The sequence below is a fragment of the Labeo rohita genome, chromosome 21 (genome assembly GCF_022985175.1).
Source record: "Labeo rohita strain BAU-BD-2019 chromosome 21, IGBB_LRoh.1.0, whole genome shotgun sequence".
NCBI classification, from domain to species: domain Eukaryota; kingdom Metazoa; phylum Chordata; class Actinopteri; order Cypriniformes; family Cyprinidae; genus Labeo; species Labeo rohita.
The window spans coordinates 30286665-30311156 of NC_066889.1; the positions used below are offsets into that span (position 1 = coordinate 30286665).

Below are 24492 nucleotides of genomic sequence, written 5' to 3' on the forward strand. Positions count from 1 at the left end.
GATTCTGTCCAAATGAATCATTAAAGTGATTCACTGATTCTTTGAACACACATCAAAACATTTTATCATTACTGTTGTATCATTTGGAAATGATACATTCAAAGTGATTCCAAATGATACATTGGAATGCTATTTTTGAATGGTCTCAAAAGTGTAACATTTAAAAAACATGAATGTACAAATAAAACATTTCATTCTAGTAACTTTACTGGAAGAACGTTTGTTTATAACTTTGAGGGAAAGTTGTCTGGATTATTTGATGTATTAATTCAGTATCTGCTGAAATTGAGGAACTATGATGTATGTTCTGATGAATATTCTTTGTCATTGTCCAGACTAGTCTGCGGGAGATCAGACGAAGCGTGAGCTCATGTTTAGCGTTATACGCTATGTTTGTGTTGTTCTATGTTCGCTGCAGTACTGTATATATATACATCTTTGTCTTTACATACGGCCGTTCCCATCATTGTTTTTCTGAATACTGGGAAACGCTTCCCAAAATTAACCCCAAAAGAGCTGGACCCCCTGAAGCCCTACAGTAGTGTGTGTGTGTGTGTGTATTGTTGTCTGGGATTGTGGGTATAGAGACGTTCCTGTCCGTGGCTTGAACACATGGCCCTTGTTTGTTTCATGTAAGTGCTGATCTGGGCCCCTGAGCGTCCGTTGTTGTTTCACAGTCACGAATGAATCAAAGAGACGCGCCCCCCTTCTGAAAGCAAACACACAATGGAGGATCTGATCTGACCCTCCTAGCATAAGGCTATGGGGCCCCGTCCTCCAATGCAGGGGCCCGTTAACCTCCATTGTTATTAATGGGTGACGTTTCTGCTCTTTTGATCGAAACGCTTCAGGAAAACCTTCTGTAAGTGAATTTAAGTTCAAAATCTTAGAATGAAATTATTTTAATTTTTTGTGTATTTCTATTGCTATTTTTATGTAATTTATAATTTCGTGTATTTTTTTATCAATAAATTGATATAATTTATATAAAATATTTAATAAATTCTATAAAATTTTATAAATATTACATTCCATTTGTTTAGTTACAACCCCTGACTGTAATTATTAATTAATGAATTAATTAATTTATTTACTTATTTAGTTTGCATGTATATTTATTTAGACTACTGGTTTTCTTTTAAAGAACATTTGGAATTAGAATCTTAAATATTTTGTAATTACAAAATGAATCATGGTTCAGTGCATGAACACTCATACATTTTTATTAATGAAAAAAAAAAAGTTTAAAAACAAACGGCGTTGTCATAATTACAGTAGAAATGGAAATACCAGAGCACATTTCTTAGTCCTCATGGGGCCCTAAAGTATATTGTGTTGGACAGCAGGGGGTCTTTGAGTCCCAACAGTTGAGAACCACTGATGCTTTCCATGAAATCATGAAAATAACCCATGAACACAAAGAAATTCATACTGTTATTCATCAAGGATGCATTAAATTGATCGAAAGTGACAGTAAAGCAGTAAAGACAGACATTTAAAATGTCTGTAAAATTTGCTAAATTATTGAATGAATAAAATAAAAACAACAATAAAATAAAAAAGCAATAAAATGCTTTTGATATCAACATTTGATATTGCAAAAATAGCAAAATAAATTATTTAAAAACAACAACAAAATAAAATAAACTATTAATATTTGATAACTGTAAAATTAGCAACATAACAATATATAAATAATCAAATTTTATTAACAATAAAGAAAATCTAAAATGATTTTGATATCAACATTTAGTATTTGCAAATAATAGAAAAAAAATAAATTGCTAAAATCAAATGAAAACAGCAAAATAAAATTGCGACTAAATGTTTGACTTTGAGCTGCTGATACCAGCAAAAATGGCAAAATGAATCATTTATTTATTAAAAACAACAGTAAAAACTGTGGTCAAATACTTTGCACATTAACGTATTAAATCATTAAAATAATTGAAAGTGACAATAAAGACATTTAAAATGTTACAAAAGATGCAAATAAATGCTGTTCTTTTGAATTTTTATATTGATATTAACATTTGCTATCTGTAAAAAAAATTGATAGATAAATTTAAAACAACAATAATAAAAATAAAAAAACAGCAATACAGTTCTTTTGATATTAACATTTTATATCTGTTAAATTTGCAAAATTATTTAATAAATAAAATAAAAGTAACTGTAAAATAAAAGCAATAAAATGCTTTTGATATCAACATTTCATACAGCAAAAATAGCCAAATAAATTATTTAAAAGCAACAACAATAAAATAAAAAACTAGTAATATTTGATAACTGTAAAATGAGCGAAATAATTGAATATATAAATAAAAACAACAACAAAAAATAACAAATATCAAAAATGATTTTGATATCAACATTTAATATATGCAAATAATAGCAAAAAAAGAAGAAAATTACTAAATAAATCAAATGAAAACAAAAAAGTATAATTGGAACTAACTTTGCAAAATGAATCATTTATTAAAAACAACAGTAAAAACTGCAGTAAAATGTTAAATCACATTAAAATGATTAAAAGTGACAGTAAATACATAAGATTTCTACTTCAAATAAATGCTGCTCTTTTGAACTTTCTATTCATCTGTGAATCCTGAAAAATAAAATGTATGACAGTTTCCACAAATATATTGTGCAGTCCAACTGTTTTCAACATTAATAATAATCATAAATGTTTCTCGAGCAGCAAATCAGCATATTAGAAGGATTTCTGAAGGATCATGTGACACTGAAGACTGGAGTAATGATGCTGAAAATTCAGGTTTGATTGCAGAAATAAATTACACTTAAACAGATATTCACATAGAAAACATTTGTTTAAAATTAGAATAATATTTCATAATTTTACAGTACTTTTGATCAAATAAATGCAGCCTTGGTGAGCAGTAAAGACTTCTTCCAACTTGTTTCAGAGCCGTTTCTTTGATTCACGCCTGAGAGCTCATTACTGTGGGACTCCTGCAGCCAGTAATCGGTCTGTACTGTAAAGGACCTTAGTGAGGCCCCTCGTCACGGGACCTGGGACATTCCAGTTTGTCTCCGTGACGACGGGCTGGATTGTTTGAATAAAGGAGCCTGTGGCTTCACACGCAGTGAACAGCATACAAACACCTCTGAGGCTCCTTACAGCTGCCGTTCTGTAGATAAACCAGCAGATGAATCACGCTTTATAAGAACTCTCTGCTATCGTTCACATTCATATGGCTGTTATTAATGGAAATGCTCAATATAGTAACCCAGAAATGTCTTGTTCTCTCATGTGCACCAGCAGGAGGCGTCAGACATCAGAATATTAACAGACCTGTTCCTCCTCCTCTGACGGTCAGATGTTTGTCCACACACCTTTCACTGAGAACTGAGAGCGATTATAGGCTGTACGGAGGTCAAGGGTAATCGCAGTAACAGCTTCCTGCAGTTCTGGAATGTTTGATTGTAAAGAGGAAGTGCTGCATCACATGATCTCAGGGAATGCAGGTAAAAGGACGAATGCAGGGTGTGACCTCTGAATTGACCTTTCACTGCTCTCACACACGACCTCTATACTCACAGCTCTCTGATACACAGTCTAAAACCAGAAACGAGAAAGACGCAGTGCCAACTTGACCTTAACTGGCATTTAAATAATGTTGCAATGACAAAAAGGTCTTTCTAAAATAGATTTCTTTTATCATTATTACACATTACATTTATTTTTTGTCATAGCCTTTATATTTAGTGCATATATTCTAGTTAATTTGGGATCATTTCCCACTCGTCCCAATTTGCCTGAATTGACCCTATATGTTTTCTTTATTTTATTTTAAACTATTTACTTTATAAAACTTATTAAAAAGAAACAGACAAACAGGATCTTGCGATCAGGAGTTTTTAAAATTGTATTAGATTTTTAAAAATGTTGATTCTATTTATTTTATTTTATTTTATTTTATTTTAATTTGGGATAATTTCCCAGTCATCCCATAGAAGAAAAGTGTCCCAATTTACCCTTTATGTTTTATTTTATTTGAAACTATTTACTTTTTTTTTTTTTAAATTATTAAAAGAAACAGACAAACAGGATCTTGCAATCAGGTTTTTTATTTTTTTTATTATTATTTTTTTTTATTAGATTAAACAAACAAAAAAAAAATAGATTTTTTTAAATTTAATTTTTATTTATTTATTTTTAGTTTTTATTTACCTTAATTTGGGATAATATCCCAGTCAGTTATTTTATTTTATTTTAAATGATTAACCATTTTTATTTAAAACTTATTAAAAAGAAACAGACAAACAGGATCTTGTGATTTTTGTTTTTTAAAAATTTGATTATTTATTTATTTATTATTTTTTTTTATTTGATTTTTTTTTATTTAATTTTTATTTTGTTTTTTTATTATTATTATTGTTGTATTTTTTATTTACCTCATTTTGGTATAATTTCCCAGTCATCCCAATGGAAAAAAAATTGCTTAAATTTACTCTATACCTGTATATTTTTATTATATTTTATGTTTTAAACTATTTACCTTTTTTTAAAAACTTTAATTTAAAATATGAAATAGACACCAAAGTCCTGAAATGACATGAAATAGATTTTTTTAGATTTTTTTTTTGTGTGTGTGTTTCTTCTATATGTTTTCTGTTTATTTGATGAAAATTAATTAGCACAAATTTTGGTTGCAAAAACATCTGTAATAATATAATAATTTTAGGGGTTTTTTTGTCGTGTTTACATGTAATATGGTAAATTCTGGGTTGATAGTTGAGTGTATGTGCAGTGAGACGTGTGTGTTGTTTATTATGAGTGTTCGGTGCTTTAACATCTGCAGACGTTTGACTCTTTAACTCCTGTAACTTTGTGCCGACTGACCTGTACATGCAGATCTGGAACAAACACGGCGCTCCTCCTCTCGTTCTCTCTGAGGGGTCCGTCCGCGCCCGGATCCGCAGATGTTTTCCACTGAACCCTCGTGTGTCCGGCGTAGAGAGGGCACAGGTCAGCTTTCTTCTTCAGTCTATATGACACATGAAGGTCACATACTTCCCCTTTACCGCCCACTGGTGTTCACCGTGACACACTTAAAACACACCCACATTTCTGAATAAAGCCGGCATGACCAACCAAATGTACAGGGGTTATGAAAAACGAGCATGTAAAATGTAAAGATATAGAGAAGTTGTGATCGTTGCGCCGAGAGAGAGAGAGAGCGCGCGGGCGAGTGTCCTTGACTTGCACAGGGTTTGTTTATGAAGTCTGCAGCTGTTTCGTCTTGCTGAATGTTTCTGTGTGGAAAACCTTCCCTGTACGTATGTGTTTTGCTAAATATTTGAGGATTTTCTCTTCAAACATTTAAAGATTTTTGGCCTGGTAAAAGAAACAGGAAAATACATCACACAATGCTGCACATTTTTCCCAAATGCGTGAGTATAAACACACATTGTCATTATCAAAACATTAAGAATTATTGCAGCTCAAAATCAAAGAAAGAAAAAATAAATCAGATTTTGCATGAATTGTCTCTATCAAAACTTTATCAAAAGTTGTCACGAAATATAAAAAAAAAATCTGCAAAACCTCATAAATTACATAGATAGACTGATATAGATATACAACATTTATTTTGTAAGCGACTTTTTTTCTATTTTATAGATGTTTTCTTTGAATGGTTTGACTACTCAAAAAAGAAAATACTGTATGAAAATAGAACTTAATTTGTGTTTTCTGCTGGCTGAATTTTACATATATAAACAAAAATCTGTTTCTAAACCACTCTTTTCTTTATTTAAAGTTGATCTAGACAAGTATATTCAAAGTTCTGTTTATCCTTAAGCAGTAAAAACTGCATCTCTGTATTCATCCTGTGTCCTCAAAGGGTGAAAAAACCAAAACAAAACATGGTTACTATAGTTAAACCATGATAACCACCTTGCTACACTAACCATAGTTTAACCATAGTAGTAAAGCTGTGGTCATTTAAAAAAAAAAAAAAGCTTAAGTGATTTGTGTTTGTGCTTACTTTCCTTTTTCCTTAGTTTTGTTGTTTTTATAATTGTATAACTGCCTTGATGTTTAGATATTTACTGATTTGATGCTTAAAAAAAGAAATCCCACAAAAAAGATTTTTGATAGGTGCTCCGTAGTCCTGATCTGAATCAAATGATTCGCAAACCTGCACCAAAGTCCCTAATTGAATCAAATGATTCGCAAACCAGCACTGAAATCCCTATCTGAATCAAATGATTCACGAACCCACACTGAAATCTGAATCAAATGATTCGCGAACTCACATTTAAGTCCCGATCTGAATCAAATGATTCGCAAACCAGCACTGAAATCCCTATCTGAATCAAATGATTCACGAACCCTCACTAAAATCTTGATCTAAATGAAATGATTCGTGAACCCGCACTAAAATCCTGATCTGAATCAAATGATTCACGAACCTGCATTGAAATCCCGATCTGAATCAAATGATTCACGAACCCTCACTAAAATCTTGATCTAAATGAAATGATTCGTGAACCCGCACTAAATTCCTGATCTGAATCAAATGATTCACGAACCCGCACTGAAATCCCGATCTGAATCAAATGATTCGCAAAGCCGCACTGAAATCCCGATCTGAATCAAATGATTCGCAAAGCCGCACTGAAATCCCGATCTGAATCAAATGATTCGCAAAGCCGCACTGAAATCCCGATCTGAATCAAATGTTTCACGAACCCGCACTGAAATCCCGATCTGAATCAAATGATTCATGAACCCGCTCTGAAATCCCGATCTGAATCAAATGATTCGCGAACTCACATTTAAGTCCCGATCTGAATCAAATGATTCACGAACCCTCACTAAAATCCTGATCTGAATCAAATGATTTGCGAATCTTCAGATCGGCACTTCAGAGGGCGGATTGTGAATCATGTGATTTGCGAAATGATTCGCAAACCCGCTCCGAGGTTCCGATCTAAATCAAATGATTCGCGAAGCGTGATTCGATTGGAGCGCTTCGAAACGCTTTTGTGCTAGTGAATCATTTTGCGACGCAACATATTCAGAATTTCAAAGAGCTCCATTTCACCCATCACTATGGGCTTTTAAAAATCATTTAAGCCATGTTGAAATTTGAAAATGAATGGCTGTTTTGATCTGTTTTTTTTTTTGCTAGTGAATTGCTTTAACTAAATGATCAATCGGAGCGGTTCCAATGAGAGGCCCTTTAAGACATATTTCAAACTTTATTTGCGCACAAAAAATCAAAGCATTCACACACACTATTAAACTCTTTCCCATACACTACTATATGGTCTCTCACACACTAGTAAAGCTTTCACACGCACTATTAAACTCATTCACACACGCGCTATCAAACTCTCTCTCGCACACTATCAAACTCATTCACACACGCGCTATCAAACTCTAGGCTCCTGTGAGATGCGCCTCGCCCCGCCTGAAATGTAGCATTATCACACTCACATGCTGTGTTGCTGATAAACATGATATAATTTCATCTCTGTTTTTATATGAAAATAAATATGATGAACAAGACACTCAAAGTGCCTGCTATTTAATTTCATACGAAATGTATATTTATCCAAATTTGAAAAAAAAAAAATGAACGTCCAGTTAGTAACTGTAAAAAGTATTTTAGAGTAAAGTCATCATTTTCAGCATACAGCATAAATGTGATTTTGAGAAATCTGGGTAGCTATTAATGTTCCTGTGCTTTCTGCTGCTGTGCCAGATGTGAATACTGATGCAGCTGTCCTGTTGTTGATGGCCCACTTTAAAAGAAGCAGGGGATATGCTGTTCCTTTTGGCCAGTGTAAGTTTTTTTCATTTATATAATTGAAAACTGATCATTTCTATAACTGACACTTAGAAAAACTGTGTGTGTGTGTGTGTACTTGATTTTGCTACATTGTGGGGACCAAATGTCCCCACAAGGATAGTAAAACCTGAAATTTTTGACATTGTGGGGACCGGCCTGTGGTCCCCACAATGTTAAAAAATGATTTAAAATAGTAAATGATGTTTATCTGAAAGTGTAACGATGCAAACACGTTTTCTGTGAGGGGTAGGTTTAGGGTTAGGGTTGGGTTAGGGGATAGACAATATCGTTTAGTCAGTATAAAAACTATAGAAGTCTATGGAAAGTCCCCACAATTCACAAAAACAAACATGTGTGTGTGTGTGTGTAGGTCACAACAACTCCAGCAGATGCAAAGACCAGGCTTTCACTTCAATCTACTCTGATCATGCTTGGTAAGATCTTTTAGTACATGATTTAGCGATGTTAAAGGGATGGTTTTTAAAAATAAACCTTTTGTCACACTTTATTCATGGCTCTCTATATCTAACTTTCTACCTAGCATCTTAACAAATAAATTTTGAATAACAAGGGAAGGTAAATGATGATAGAATTGTCATTTTTGGGTGAACAATCCTTTTGAACCACTGAGAAAGGCTCCAACATATACATATTTTTACTGACACCATAATCAAATGTGAAATGTTTTGTGTAAAGTTATAAATATCACTATAAAAAACATGAACATAATAAATTAATTCATTGACTTTTTTTTTTTTTTTTGGAGATTCAATTCTACACAGCAAAAAATGGATGCTGGCGATTGAAAGCAAAGTCTTCTTTCCTGTGATTGACCTACCAGATACGTCCTCTGCATTTGCCGTTCTCTTCATTTATGTGCTTAAAATCAAGTACCAGAGAATTTGCATTTTTGAGTGAACAATCCCTTAAAGGAATAATCCACCCCAAAATGAAAATTGCCATCATTTACTCACCCTCATGTCGTTCCAAACCTGCATTCACTTCTTTCTCGTTTAACACGAAAAGACATTTTGAAGAATGCTGGTGACTGAACAGTTTCAGTTCCCATTGACTTTCATTGTGTTTTTTTGTCCATATAATGGAAGTCAACAGGACCTGAAACACCAACACTGGTCATCAACATTCTTCAAAATTCCTCCAAAATGCCATCCCAGATGTACATGACTTTCATTCTTCTGTGGAACGCGAACAGAGATTTTTAAAAAATAATACATCTATGTGAGTCCATATAATGCAAGTGGATAGGTTCCCTCAAAGTTGATGCTTTAAAAACCACACAAAGAAAACACAACAGAAATCTGTGTGACCCCAGTGGATGAATCAATGTCTTCTGAAGCAAAACTATGAATGTGTGTGAGAAAAATACTAATATTTTAAACATTTTATATTATAAACCATTGTTTTCAGCCAGATGTCAAACATGGGAGAAGTGATGAGGACACACATAGGACGACACTTCTTGAACAAGTTTCACAATGTGCTTATGTCATACTTTACAGCATACTGACATTTGCGTCAAACAAACACACGTAGGACACTTGCCTGGAAGCAGTGGTTTATAATATTAATTTTTAAAAAATATTGAAACATTTCTCACACGAACCTATCGTTTTGCTTCAGATTACTATTTTTTTTTCTTTTTTTTTTTTTTTCCTAAAAATCTCTAATTGTGTTCTACAGAATAAAGTATATTTGGGATGACATGAGGGTGAGTAAATGTTTTTGGGTGTTGTCTTCTTGGCATGCAGCAACGATAACTGAAAATTTGAGTTAAAATAAAGTGAACTGGTGTACTATTCTGTTTACTCTTCTAATGAATTCATGACAGTATTTTTGTCTGTCCACTGAAAGTACACACAACCAAAATATTCCAGTTCAAAAAGTGCGAAAAGAAATGGAATTAATCCGTACGATTAATCTGTAGGCTTTTATTCACATACAAACATTGACCATCCAAATACGTAGAGTACATCAAACGTGGTAAACAGCATCTCAAACATGCTTGAGAACTGATTAGGTGTCTTAAACCACTCGAATCATATGGATTATTTTTACAATGTCTTTATGCACTTATTGAAGCTAAAAGACATGCCTGGATAGACAAGAATGAAGAGAGAATATCAATTTTCATGTGTTCCGAAAACAGAGTTTTATGGGTTTGTAACAACACAGTAAATGATGACAAAATTTGCATTTTGGCTGAACTAATGCTCAAAAAGCTTTTACAAAGAGAATAAAATATATGAATCTAATGAATCCATAGTATGTTGTGCTTAGGATAAATTTTAAGAATTTTTCTAGCTATAATAGTGGTAAAATGGTATATATATATATATATATATATATATATACATATATATGTGTAATAAAGTTTAGTTTGAGTCTTAACTGAATCTGTGAAAATTTTACTGTTATTGTAAGGGTAACAATTGAACAATTGAACAATTAAAAACATTAAAAGTTACAAAGTTGTCATTGCTTATTTTTATTATTTTTATTTTTTATTTTTTTTCTTGCATTGCAATATATCACTGGAGAAAAGACCATAAAATTACTGTATATTTTACAAGTAAAATACAGTAAAAATACAGTAAAACACAGTAAAACTGTACAGTATAATACTGTAAATACATTTACTGTAAATATAAATACAGTATTGTTGCTGTAAGTAAATTTACAGTAAGTTACTGGTGAACTGCTGCCAGTAAATTACTGTAAATTCTACAGGATTTTTTTTACAGTGTATATATTGTAAAAAAGAAATTTAAGAATTTAAGAAATTGCTGTATATGATTGTATTAGTCTATATAGAGTGATAGTTTATGTAAACAGAGGAAATGGGAGAAGCAGATGAACACAAGACAAAATAGTTATATATTTGTATTAATTTTAAATTAATGTATAAATACATTTTTATGTATTTTACATTGTTAATTTATATTGTGTATGCGTGTTTTCTGTTTCTACATAAAATTAGCACAATTTTCTATCATCCTTTTCTTTAGTTTTTTCAGGTGCAATGTGTTTATATATTTGTGAATTTACCCATAACAGAAGCTGCAGTTAAATCTGTTGAAGCATAAAAACAGTCGTCGGTCACCTTCAAGAACAAGATTCCAAACACACGACCCTCCTACACTCTCTCACTCTCTCTCTCTCTCTCTCTCTCTCTCTCTTTCTCAGTCTCTCTCTCAGTCCCGCCCACTCAGGCTGACGTCGGGCCCCACCACACTGCAGTCATTCATTCAAATAGTGAGCTGCTGCTGGATCAAGTTTACTCTGCTGAGGAGCTTCTGGAACAAATACTGTCACAGGAGCGACTCGATCTGAACTCGGGATCTGATTGATTATCTTAAATGCAAATCTGCTGAACTGTGTGTGTTTAAGAGGAGAAGCTCTGCGGACCTGCTGGCATCACACTTTCAGTTCTCTCGGGTTTATTTACACCTGCACCATGAGGAAGGGCTCCTGCTGCATGTTCACGTCTGGAGTCGTCGGCGCTCTGCTCCTGATCTCGGGAATCGCCCTGATTGTGTCCGGACTCTTCCAGACTTTGATCCACAACAAGCTGAAGGGGGTAAGAGTCTGTTTTTAACTCAGTCATACAGCTGTCATGAGGACTGGGAAGTTTATTATAGCATGTGTCACGGTGAACTGTTACTTTCTGTGATGATTTATTTAATATTTTATTTTTAATTTAATTTAATATTTTGTAATATTTTATATAATATAATATTGTAATTTTACATTATATATATTTATAATATTTATACTGCTTTGTATATATTATATATTTTTTTTTAAAAAAACTTGTTTTTAGTGTTTCCTTTTAATTTTACATTTGTAAGATTTATTTAATTATTAATATTTTATTTTTTAATTATTATTTACATTTACATTTTTATGATTTAATTTTTAGTAAGTGTTCTACATTGATTTTATTATGGTTTATTTTTTACTTTTACATTTTATCATTTAATTTTTTGTAAATGTTATTGAATGATTATTTTATTTTGAACCTTTTTAATTTTAATTTATTTATTTTTAGCAAATGCTTCGCATTATTTTTATGTACGTATTTTAATTTTACGTTTTTATTATTTTTAATACATGTTGTATGTTGATTATATTTATTTTTAAATTGTTTTTAATTTCAATTTAACAATTTTATAATTTCTTTATTTTTAGCAAATGCTTTGCATTATTTTTTATTTATTATTTAATTTTTAGTAAGTCTTACTACTGAATGATGTTTTAATTTAAAACTTTTTAATTTTAATTTAACGTTTTTATCATTTCTTTATTTTTAGCAAATATTTAATATTTAATTTTTAAAAGTAAATATTTTTACATTAAAAATTTTACATTTGCATGATGCATTTAAGTTTTCAGTGTTTTATCTCCCAAACCCCAGTTTTTTTAAATCATGCAATGGCGGGAACCGAGCACTACGTGTGCTGGCGGTCTCAGAGTGTGAGATGTCTAACATGTGCTCCAATTTCTCTTCCTCTTATTGAGCCTCACATAAATGTCACGCCTGCAGAAAACATGCGATCGTTTGTCAGATACTGTAAAGAACCACGACTTTGTAACAGGGAATCACCTGCTGAACCACAAACGTCTTTTGTTGACTTATCAAAGTAAATACTCTGCACTGCACGATCAAACGCACGATCAAACGCGTTCTGAAAGTTTCGTACTGAGGGTTTGTATATGTAAATGTGCTGTGGCAGCTCGTGCTGAACAGGAAACACATTGTGTGGATTTGCTGAATGTGATGCTTGTGTGTGCGTGCATGTGCGTTTCTCCTCTTCAAGTCTGCTCATCTGCAGATCATTGCATGTTTAACTGGACAGTTTTGTAACAATAAGCCCAATGCATTTCAACTAAATCTACTCCAGTTCCAAAACGACAAGCACATGCTGTTTTTAGTTTAACATAAAGTTCCTTAAGCAGGGTAGCAATTTAGAGTCACGGCCCAGAGCTCAGAATAACGTAGCGCGGGCTGCGTCCGATTGAAGCGGTCAGACGGCTCCAGGAATGGGTTCGGGTTGTGCCGCCCGTGTTTAAAGGCGTCTACAAACAAGCGATTATAACTGCTCAGATCCGCCTCGGCTGCTTTCATCAGGATGTTTGGGAGAGTAAATCACGCACACGCTGCAGCTCCGATTGGTTGCACGTACAGTTTTGATTAAGAAAGGAAAATGGAAAAATTGTGTTAATTGCAGGGAAAGATAAATCTCTCATCAAGTGTTTTCAACACTGATAATAATCAGAAACATTTCTTGAACAACAGAACAGCGTATTAGAATGATTTCTGAATGTGACACTGAAGACTGAGTAACGATGGTGAAAATTCAGCTTTGATCACAGAAATAAATTACAGTTTAACAGATATTCACATAGAAAATGGCTATTGTAAATTAAAATAAAATTTCACATTTTTACTGATTTTATTGTATTTTTAAGAGCAGATTTAGAAAAGCAATACGTTCAATGTCAGACTTTCTGCAGAATATTTAAGCATCAGGGCGACTAGTTCTGCCACACGCAGTCTGGTTTGTGTCTGACCTCATTCCTTCAGTTCTTCAGGTCATCAAACACAATCCACAAACTACACATTAAAATACAGACATGAGGAGGAGAAAATCAGTGGTTTGAGTACCACATCCGTTTAAGAGAACATTCACACACACACACGCCAAGTTGTATCTTCAGTTGACATCAGCCTCCGAACATCTATTTATTTCACTAACTATGCATGATTGTATGGTTAAATAAAATGTCACTTTATTATCTGGATTCAGATTATATGTGAGTTCTGAACACTAGCATTCAGAAGTTTGAGGTTAGGAAGGTGTTTTTTAGGGATATGAATACTTTTACTCATCAAGGACAAACATAAATTGCTCAAAAAGTGACAGTTGATGGATTCGAAATGTTACAGTATTTCAAATAAATACTCTTCTTTCTGTTCATCTGGAAATGTGAAAAATTAAAATGCATATTAGAATGATTTTTGAAGGATCGTGTGACACTGAAGACTGAAGTAATGATGCTGAAAATTCACTAAAATAAATTTCTTTTTTTACTGTATATTCACATAGAAAACTATGGAAGCCAGTTTAAAAATGTAGTTTAAATGCGGCTTCAAAGGCTCTAAACGATCCCAGCCGAGGAAGAAGGGTCTTATCTAGCAAAACGATTGCTCATTTTTTTCGAAAAATAAAAAGTTGTATACTTTTTAAGCGCAAAAGCTGGTGTAGCACAGGCTCTGGGATGCGCGCTCTTGAATGATTCGTTCATTTTGAATAAATCTTTAATGTGACTCGGGAAGAACGATTCGTCTCGGGGAGTGATTACGTTCAGTTGCGCATGCGCAACATCCTATTAGGTTCTGTACTGGAATTAGTTCACCTGTTTCGAGTTTTCGGGTTTTTCGAGTGGTTCGTTCATCTTATGGGGCTGTCACGTGATGAACAAACGACTCAAACCCGACAACTTGTCAGAGAAGAGGTGAGGTGAGCTAATCATAGACTAAAGACCCAGGTAAACAATGAATGAATCTTTTCTGTTTCTTATAGCATTACAGTTTTGTCTTGTTTGTAGTGTGATCAACGTTTGTGTAAGCAGTAGATGTGTTCGGGAAGTAACACGTAACATTTTAATTATATTTTGCTAAAATGAACGAAATGACTCAAAAAAAAGATTAGTTCATTTTGCTGAACGAAACTCAAAGGTCCGAGTCGGTAAAATGATCCGAACTTCCCATCACTACTACGAATCACGTGTAAGTTCATCGTCTGTGTACTCCGGCTCAAAAAGGTAAAGTATGGTGAAAAACTCCATCTTATTTTCTCCTACAACTTCAGAATCGTCCGACATCGTTGTAGCTTTTTGTTTGTAAACAGCTTTTGACTTACTTGCACTTTCTTTGCGCGTTTGCTTTGTAAACACTGGGTCTGTAGCTCCGCGTGACCTTTCGATGTGATTTAATAGTACGTAGTGTCATGGACGCGCATCCCAGAGCCTGTGCTACACCAGACTTTGTGCTTAAAAAGGATACATGTTTATTTTTTTTTTAAAAATGAGTGATCGTTTCGCTAGATAAGACCCTTTTTCCTCGGCTGGGATCGTTTAGAGCCTTTGAGGCTGCATTCAAACTACATTTTGTAAGTTCAAAATCGGGGCACCAATGAAGTCCATTATATGAAGAAAAATCATGAAATGTTTTCCTCAAAAACCATAATTTCTTTACGACTGAAGAAAGAAAGACATGAACATCTTGGATGACAAGGGGGTGAGTAAATTATCTGTAAATTGTTGTTCTGGAAGTGGACTTCTCCTTTAAGATATAAACTCTGAGATTCCTTCTGTTTTTTTTCCCCCTCAAAATTGACTTTATAACTCTCAGTTGCAAGTTTATATCTCACAATTTCAAGAAAAAAGTCAGAATTGTGAGATAAAAAGTCGCAATTACCTTTTTTTTATAATTTTTTTTTTATTCAGTGGCGGAAATGGGCTTCCATAGAAAATGGCTGTTTTAAATTATAATAATGTTCAACAATTTTTACAGTATTTTTATTTTCAAAGAAATGCAGCCTTGGCGAGCATAAGAGACAAAAGCATAAAAAATTATTATTCCAAACTCCTGAATGGTAGTGTGTATGTATTTTTGTATTTTTTTTTTGGCTTGTGTAGCTGTAATATAAATTGTCTTTTGGCCATTAAAAGGGTCTTAAATGCCAGTGAAGCTTAGATATAAACACCTCATTGTTCTGCACGAATACTTGAGCGTTTTTTCTAGACGTCTTGGCTGGTGGCTGCTGGATTTTTACATGAGAAAAGACGAGAGGAAAAAAAAAGTTGCGGCAGTTGATTCGAGGAAGGAGTGTGAGCTGATGGTCATGTGATCTGTGAGGTGTGTTTGTGTGTTAATGAGGGTCATTCAGTCCATTCTCACGTGTGTGTGTGAGTTTCAGTGGGGAAGAAACTCATTTGTTTTTATGATCCTTACTGTAGTTTTGCTGACAGAGTAGTGGTTTAGTTGTAGTTCATTTATGTAGACCATTATATCAAGCATTTTGCCATTGTGAGCCCATAACTGTGCCTGATTAACAGAAAATCAGTATGTGTCTGCATTATGATATCAGTATGATTGGTCAAACCCACAGCAATCATTTGAGCCGCTCCATTACATTCTGATGAACCAGAGCATTCACCAACAGTGATTCATTCACACTGAGGGCATTATGGGTCATTCTGTAACGTTTACGGCAGGTCATTTAGTTTTATCTGAACATTTATGATTGTGCTTGATGATATTTAATTCACTGCATCTTTCATTTCCTCCAGTCAAAAACAAACATTTTAAATTTACACTTTTTATATGAGAGCAAATGATTTTACTATGTGTGAATTGAAACAAGCACGGCTATGGCGGAAATAATTAAAATAAGTACTATAATATAGTACTTATTTTAATTAAGTGTGTGTGCATATATACATACATACATACACACACATATATATATATATATATATATATATATGAAAAAATTCTTAACATAAATATATAATTATATATAGAATATATAATATTTCATACAAAATATAAAAATGTGATGATGATAATAATATGTAACATGCATTAATAAATTGTTATTATCATTATTATACATAATATATCATATTTTTATATATAATAAAAATATTACTTAATATTATTAATAATACACTAAATATATACATCTGGAATGCTTAACTGAAATAATAATAATAATTTTTTTAATCAGTTTTTGTTTATTTTAGTACATGAAGTTAATATATTATAGTTTTAACCATTAAAATGCTTTTGTTTTTGTCTTTTTATTGTGTATTTTTTGTAATTATTATTAGTTTTAATTTTTTAAATATCTATAGTTTTTATTACTTTTTTAATTTCAGTTTTTGTTTGCTTTATTGCATATTTTTATTATATTCTAAATATATATATATATATATTTATTATGTTAAGTTAAAATAAATGAAAATGAGATGTTCTAGATTTATTAATATTTTGCTTTTTATTACTATTTAATGTTTTATTACTTGAAATGAAAACATTAACTGAAATAAAATAATATTAACAAACTCATCTTGCTGCCAGTGTAGTATTTCATTTAATTTAACTTGATGTACTTAACTAAAATTGAATTGAAATGTAATAATATATATATATACAATAAAAAACACACAAGAAAATGACTAAAACTTTTCAAAAAATTATTAATATAAATATATCATTATATATAGAATATATTATATTTCATACATAATATAAAAATGTGATGATGATGATGATGATGATGATAATATTATTTATTATTATATATCAGATATGTAACATGAATAAATTGTTAATATCATTATTATTATCATTTTATATATATAATATATGTATTATTATTTTATTAATATTATTAATAATACAATAAATATATACATAAAAAATAATAGAAATAAATCAAATACAAAAAATATTTAAAAAATGCATTAAATTACATATAAATATTTTATAATATCTGAATTATTAAAACAAAACTAATGATGAAAATTATATTTAATATATATGAAATTATTATGTAAATATATTTGTATATATGTATCTAACCACATATGTGGAATACTTGAGTGAAATAATAATCATCATCATAAAATAATAATAGTAGTAGCAGTAGTAGTAGTAATGGGTGTAGTCGTTATAAACAGTGTGACAGAGTTTGTCACAGTTATTATATACCAGTTCTGTTTTCCAAGAAATGTCCTTATTTTGTAAGTGAGTAATGGCTGTTAACAGCATTATTGCTGTTACAGCATTTTTAGTGGTTCACAATCATTATTTACAGTTTCTGCTAAAGTGAGTAGATAAGCATCTTTAACTGGTTCCTCCTCAGAATATCAGCGACCACACAATCTGATCCTCCTCCAAGCTCAGTTGAAACAAAACCATGTTTAAGACTTGAGTCTGAGTCTTCATCAAGTCTCTTTCTATCTAAATTGGATAATGTCTGGTCAGAATGAGTTGCAAAGTGAACCAGATTCACACTGATGATCAAACATCTGGCTCTGCTCACACACAGCTGATCATAGTGCTGAGTCACTAGTTAAAGCTGTGCTGTTTGTGATCTCTGTCCTGTTTCATTATCGATGTCTCAAACACACCTCAAGGGTCCAGTCACCCCAAACACGGCGCCAGCGTTCGGCCGGTGAGAGGTTATCTGCGAGCCACGTTTGACCCAGTGTGGATTCAGAATATCTAGTAGTTACTGTCTTTCATAGTTCTCGTACTCCTGCGTGTCTTTGCCGCCGAACGAACTTTATCAGCAGTGAGGAATTTAGAAATGTTACATTTGAACTGGCCATAATGTAGCGCTGTACTTCAGGAGGTCGTGACCTCAGATGACACAGAATGATAATGTTACATTTTCAGTGTGATAAATGAGGCAGAAGGTTTCTCAGCCGACGATGGCGTCAGTATAAAAGTTTATTTTGTCATCTCTCGTATAATGAGCTCAGATTGAACTGAAGACAAAAAACATTTGATGTTTGTGCTGTGATATAAAACATCCCTGTTGTGTTGTGTGTCTCGTGTGTTCAGGAGATCTCGCTGACGGAGGGCAGTAAAGTTTTCGCCACGTGGAAGAATCCACCGCCTCCGGTCTACATGCAGTTCTTTTTCTTCAACGTCACCAACCCTAATGAGTTCCTGAAGGGAGAAGCTAAAGCTCACCTCACTGAAATGGGACCGTACACCTACAGGTACCTTCAGGCTCGCTTTTCATGAAGCAGTAAAATGACAGAGCATTTTTCTTGATCACATTGAAGTTTTTATGGCATTGTACTGGGTAGCTCCATCCACAGTGACTCCTGATTGGTCCAAAATGCCACTCCACAGAACTGTACAATGAGTTACAGTATGTCATGTTATTTTGTTATTCTATGATTTATGTAACGTAACTACATATTACTATTTTTTGCTGTATTATGTTATAAAACAACATAAAACATGACAGCATCACAGAAAACATAACATGTTTTGCTGTTGTTTTGGTGTTTTTATAAACCAACATTAAAAAAACAATATAACATCAAAACATACAACATAACATGTTATGTTTTGAAACAGTAATTTAACAACATAAAACCATAAAATCATGTTTTATCTCGTAATGCTGTTTTTGTTATAAAACAACATAAAACATAACATAGAAAACAAACAAAAAAGTACCATACTATGATTTGCTGTTGTTTTTGTTGTAAACTTAGCAAAACATAACAAAATATAATGTAAAACAACATTTTATTCTGTTTTTGTTATAAGACAACATAATTAAACAAACAACTTAAAACATAACGTACTATATTTTGTTATAAAACAGTATAAAACAAAAAACATGATATAACATTAAACCAAATATAACAGCATCACATAAAGCATAACATGTTATGTTTTTTGTTATAAGAAACAAAGCATACAGTAACATAACACGTAACATTAAAAAAACGAATTTATTTTTATGTTATGTTTTGCTGTTTCAGGTTATGCTGTGATGTTTTTTTATATTTTGTTTTGTTTTGTGTTTTTTTATGTTGTTTTTGTTGTAAACAGGAAAACATAAAAATGTAATACAACAGCAAAATATATGACATAAAATATATAAATATATAATATGTAAAATATATGGTGTAAAACATAACATTTTATATTTAGTTTTGTTATCTTTGATGGGTTTTTTTTATAAAATAACATAATGAAACAAAACAACATGGAAGATAACATACTGTTTTGTTCTGAAACAGTATAAAACACAAAACATTAACCCAAACATAACAGCATCACAAAAAGCATAACATGTTTTTTGTTATAAAAACAAAGTATACAGTAACATAACATGTAACATTAAAAAACATAACATAAAGCAGAACGTTATGTTTTGCTGTTTCATGTTATGCTGTAATGTTTTTTTATATTTTGTTTTAAGTGTATTTTTTTATCTTGTTTTGCTGTTGTTTTTGTTGTAAACTTAGCAAAGCATAACACATAAATGTAATATGACAACAAAAAATAATGTAAAACAACATTTTGATTTGTTTAAAAAAAAAACAAAGCATACAGTACCATAACACATAACATAAAAAAACATAATATAACATAGCATAAAGCAGAACAACTTTAAACATAATATACTATTTTGTTATAAAACAGTATAAAACATAAAACAAACATGATAACATTAAACCAAACATAACAGCATCACATTAAACATAACATGTTATGTTTTGTTTTTGTTATAAAAAAACAAAACATATAGTTACACAACACATAAAAAATATGCTGTTTCATGTTATGCTGTTTTTTATATTTTGTTGTTTTGTGTATTTTCATGTTGTTTTGCTGTTGTTTTTGTTGTAAACTTAGCAAAACATAACATAAAAATTTAAACAAAACAACATAAAACCATAAAACATAACGTTTTATATTCTGTTTTGTGATGTTTTATGTTTTTGTTATAAAATAACACAATGAAACACAACAACTTAAAACATAATATATTATTTAGTTATAAAACAGTATAAAACATAAAAAACGTGATATTAAAAACATAAACACATTAAACATAACATGTTATGTTTTGTTTTTGTTATAAAAACAAAGCATACAGTAACATAACTCATAACATTAAAAATGTTCCATGTTATGCAATGTCATGTTGTTTTTATATTTTGTTTAGTGTTTTTAAGTTATGTTTTGTGATGGTTTTTGTCAAGTAAGACAAAACTGTCCTTCAGCAGAAGGATGCAATGCACAGTCGCATTACATTATAAATTACAGTCAGACACATTTAGAAACAGTGCAGTGAGCTTGCATTGCATCAGACGTATCCATTCACATTCTTGCAGGCATATGTTTCAGGCCTCGGCCTTGAAGTGTTTGCTGTGGTGCGTAAGCGTTCGGCTCCTCCATGTGACAGCAGCAGATTGAGCTCAGAGGCACGAGACTCTGTTTGGCTTCTGCTGCAGATGAGAGTGACACAGTGCTGATGCTCACAGATCTGAGTCCGGTGCGAATCTCAGCACAAATCCATCACGCTGTGGCCCGAGATGCCACGTTCAGTCTTAAGATGCTTATTCCTGCGTGATCCATTCACAACAGGCCGCTTTACTGAGTCATCTGCTGGCGCAGGGATATTCAGACATCGGCTTACACTGAACCGCAGAGACCGGCCGGACGCTCACAGCTCCTCATCGCACACACAGGCGGTGGAATTAACTCATATTCCAGCATTTTTTTTGGCCTGCGATTTAAGAAAGAGAGTAAAACTAATGAAAGCTCGTCATTTTATCAATAGTCATGTTGTAAAACAGCTTCTATCTGAAGTTATATCACAACACAAGCTTCATCTCCAGAAAAGACTCTGTCTGCATTATGTAACTCTTTAATCAATCCCATCATGCATCTCAACACAGATCTATTACGTATATCTGAACTCAGAAATGTACAAATTATTTATATTTCTCAAATATAACACAGCAAAACATCAAAACGTATAACAAAACAACTTAAAACATAACAGGCTTTGTTTTAGTTGTCTTTTATGTTGTTTTCATCTCATAACAGAAAATATACACTACCATTCAAAAGTTTGGGGTCAGTACATTTTTATTGTTTCTTTTTTTTTTTTTTTTTTTTTTTTTTTTAAGAAATTAATACTTTTATTCACCAAGGATGTATTAAGTTAATAATTAAAAGTTTATTAAAAGTTAATAATAAATAATTTACATTGTTATAAAATATTTATATTTTAAATAAACACTGTACTTTTTAAACTTGTTATTCATGAAAGAATCCTGAAAAAAAAAACACAGGTTCCAAAAAATATTTGGCAGCACAACTGTTGATATTATCCAACATTGATCATTCTAATAATAAATCCGCATATTAGAATGATTTCTGAAGGATCAAAAAAAAATTCAGCTTTTCATCACAGGAATAAATTCTATTTTAAAGTATGTTAAAATAAAAAACATTATTTTATATTGTAAAAACATTTTGCAATATTACTGTTTTTTTCTATATTTTTAATCAAATAAATGCAGCCTTGATGAGCATAAGAGACTTCTTTAAAGACTATTACAAGTCTTACTGACCCCAAACTTTTGAACGGTAGTGTAAATAATGAAACAAAACAACATAAAAGATAAAATAACAGTTTTGCTGTTATAAAACAACATAAAATATAATAACATAAAACAATAGAACATATCAAAACAACATGTTATTGTTTGCTACATAATGCATGTTAGCTTAAAAATAATGTAACAAAATAAACAAAATAGCAGTAACAATATAAACAATGTAGCAATAAGCATACAGTATCATAACTGCAGCAAAGTATAACAAACTGTAACAAATGTAACAAACATAAAATAAAACAAAACAAACATACATAACATCACGTTTACACACATATATTTGTTTGTAATGCGTTGAATTTATGATGAATTATCAAATGAATTTAAGATTTAAAAAAATAAAGATTTGTAGCTTTATTTAAAGTCTTTTCTGCTCATTAAGGCTGTATTTATTTGATTAAAAAATATTTATAAAAAACAGTAATATTATGAAATATTATTGCAATTTAAAATAGTGTTTTTCTATTTTTCTATTCTATTTTTTTAAAATAGAATTTATTCCTGTGATGCAAAGCTGTTTTTTCAACATCACTTATTTAAATAGAAATCTTTTGTAACAATATACAATACCGTATATTCCTTCTTTGTTTGAAATTAACACATTTATTCAGCAAGATTATATAAAATTGATAAAAATTTATAGTAAAGACTTAGAAAAATGTCCTATTTTGAATTTGAAAATTTTGCCGTTCTTTTTTTTTTTTTTTACGTTTTATTCATCAAAGTCAAGTCAAGTCAAGTCACCTTTATTTATATACCGCCTTTAACAATACAGAATTGTGACAAGGCGGCTGTACAGTATTAAATAGGAAACAGTACATCAACAATGCCAAAGGCAACATTAAACACTCACATTATAGGTAAAGGTAGTTAATGAAAAACAATAAAATAAAATGCAATATTGTGTTAAGAGAAAGTGTCCCCAACTAAGCGAGCCAGAGGCGACAGCGGCAAGGAACCAAAACTCCATCGGTGACAAATGGAGAAAAAAACCTTGGGAGAAACCAGGCTCAGTCGGGGGGCCAGTTCTCCTCTGGCCAAAGTTCCCGTGGTCTTGTGCCGACAGCCGTCTAGGTGATGTGGTCTTTAATGTGGATCCATCTCTGGGGCTCATCTAGTTGATGTGGACTCCGCTGACATTCAGGGCTGTAGAGGTCATCTCTAGGTGCTGATCACCGTCTGGGCTGGGTTCGGACTGGATCCGGGGGACTGCAGTGACCATCTGATCTGGATACGGACTGGATCTGGTGGTTAATGTGACCTCGGAATAAGAGAGAAACAGACTAATATTAGCGTAGATGCCATTCTTCTGACGATGCACCGAGTACATCGGGTGTTATGGGAAGTGTTCCCGGTTCCGGTTGACCTAATTAGTGCAGCCTAACAATCCTTTAACGGATTTGAATTATAAGAATGTGGATTTGTTATGTGTAAGCAAGGTTAAAGAGATGGGTCTTTAATCTAGATTTAAACTGACAGAGTGTGTCTGCGTCCCGAACAGTGTTGGGTGGATTGTTCCAGAGTTTGGGTGCTAAATAAGAAAAAGATCTGCCGCCCGCGGTTGATTTTGATATTCTCGGTATTATCAAATTGCCAGAGTTTTGAGAACGCAGCGGACGTGAGGGACTATAATGCGATAAGAGCTCACTCAGGTACTGGGGAGCTAAACCATTCAGGGCTTTATAAGTAATTAGCAAGATTTTAAAATCTATACGATGTTTAATAGGGAGCCAGTGCAGTGTAGACAGAACCGGGCTAATATGATCATACTTTCTGGTTCTAGTAAGAACTCTAGCTGCTGCATTTTGGACCAGCTGGAGTTTGTTTATTAAGCGAGCAGAACAACCACCCAATAAAGCATTACAATAATCTAACCGTGAGGTCATATACGCATGAATTAATGTTTCAGCATTTGACATTGATAGCATTGGTCGTAGTTTAGATATATTTTTGAGATGGAAAAATGCAGTTTTGCAAATACTAGAGATGTGGTTTTCAAATGAAAGATTACCATCAAATAGCACACCTAGGTTCCTAACTGATGACGAAGAATTGACAGAACAGCCATCAAGTATTAGACAGTGTTTTAGGTTATTACACGCTGAGGTTTTAGGCCCAATAACTAACACCTCTGTTTTTTCAGAATTTAGCAGTAAGAAATTACTTGTCATCCAATTTTTTAACTCAACTACACAATCCATTAGTTTTTCAAATTGGTACGTTTCGCCAGGCCGCGAAGAAATATAGAGCTGGGTATCATCAGCATAGCAGTGAAAGCTAACACCATATTTCCTGATGATATCACCCAAGGGTAACATGTAAAGCGTAAAGAGTAACGGCCCTAGTACTGAGCCTTGTGGTACTCCATACTGCACTTGAGATCGATATGATACCTCATCATTTACTGCCA

The 24492-nt window shown here is 32.3% G+C and overlaps 1 protein-coding gene across 1 annotated transcript in view; it reads left to right on the forward strand.

The window, feature by feature from the left end:
• The first annotated feature begins 11122 nt into the window (after window positions 1-11122).
• Window positions 11123-24492, forward strand: part of scarb2b (scavenger receptor class B, member 2b) — a 32217-nt gene continuing 18847 nt past the window's right edge. The window contains exons 1-2 of the mRNA XM_051092909.1: window positions 11123-11424; window positions 18487-18647. Coding sequence (XP_050948866.1) covers window positions 11302-11424; window positions 18487-18647 — 284 coding nt within the window. The 5' untranslated portion in view covers window positions 11123-11301. The remainder of the gene's footprint in view (window positions 11425-18486; window positions 18648-24492) is intronic.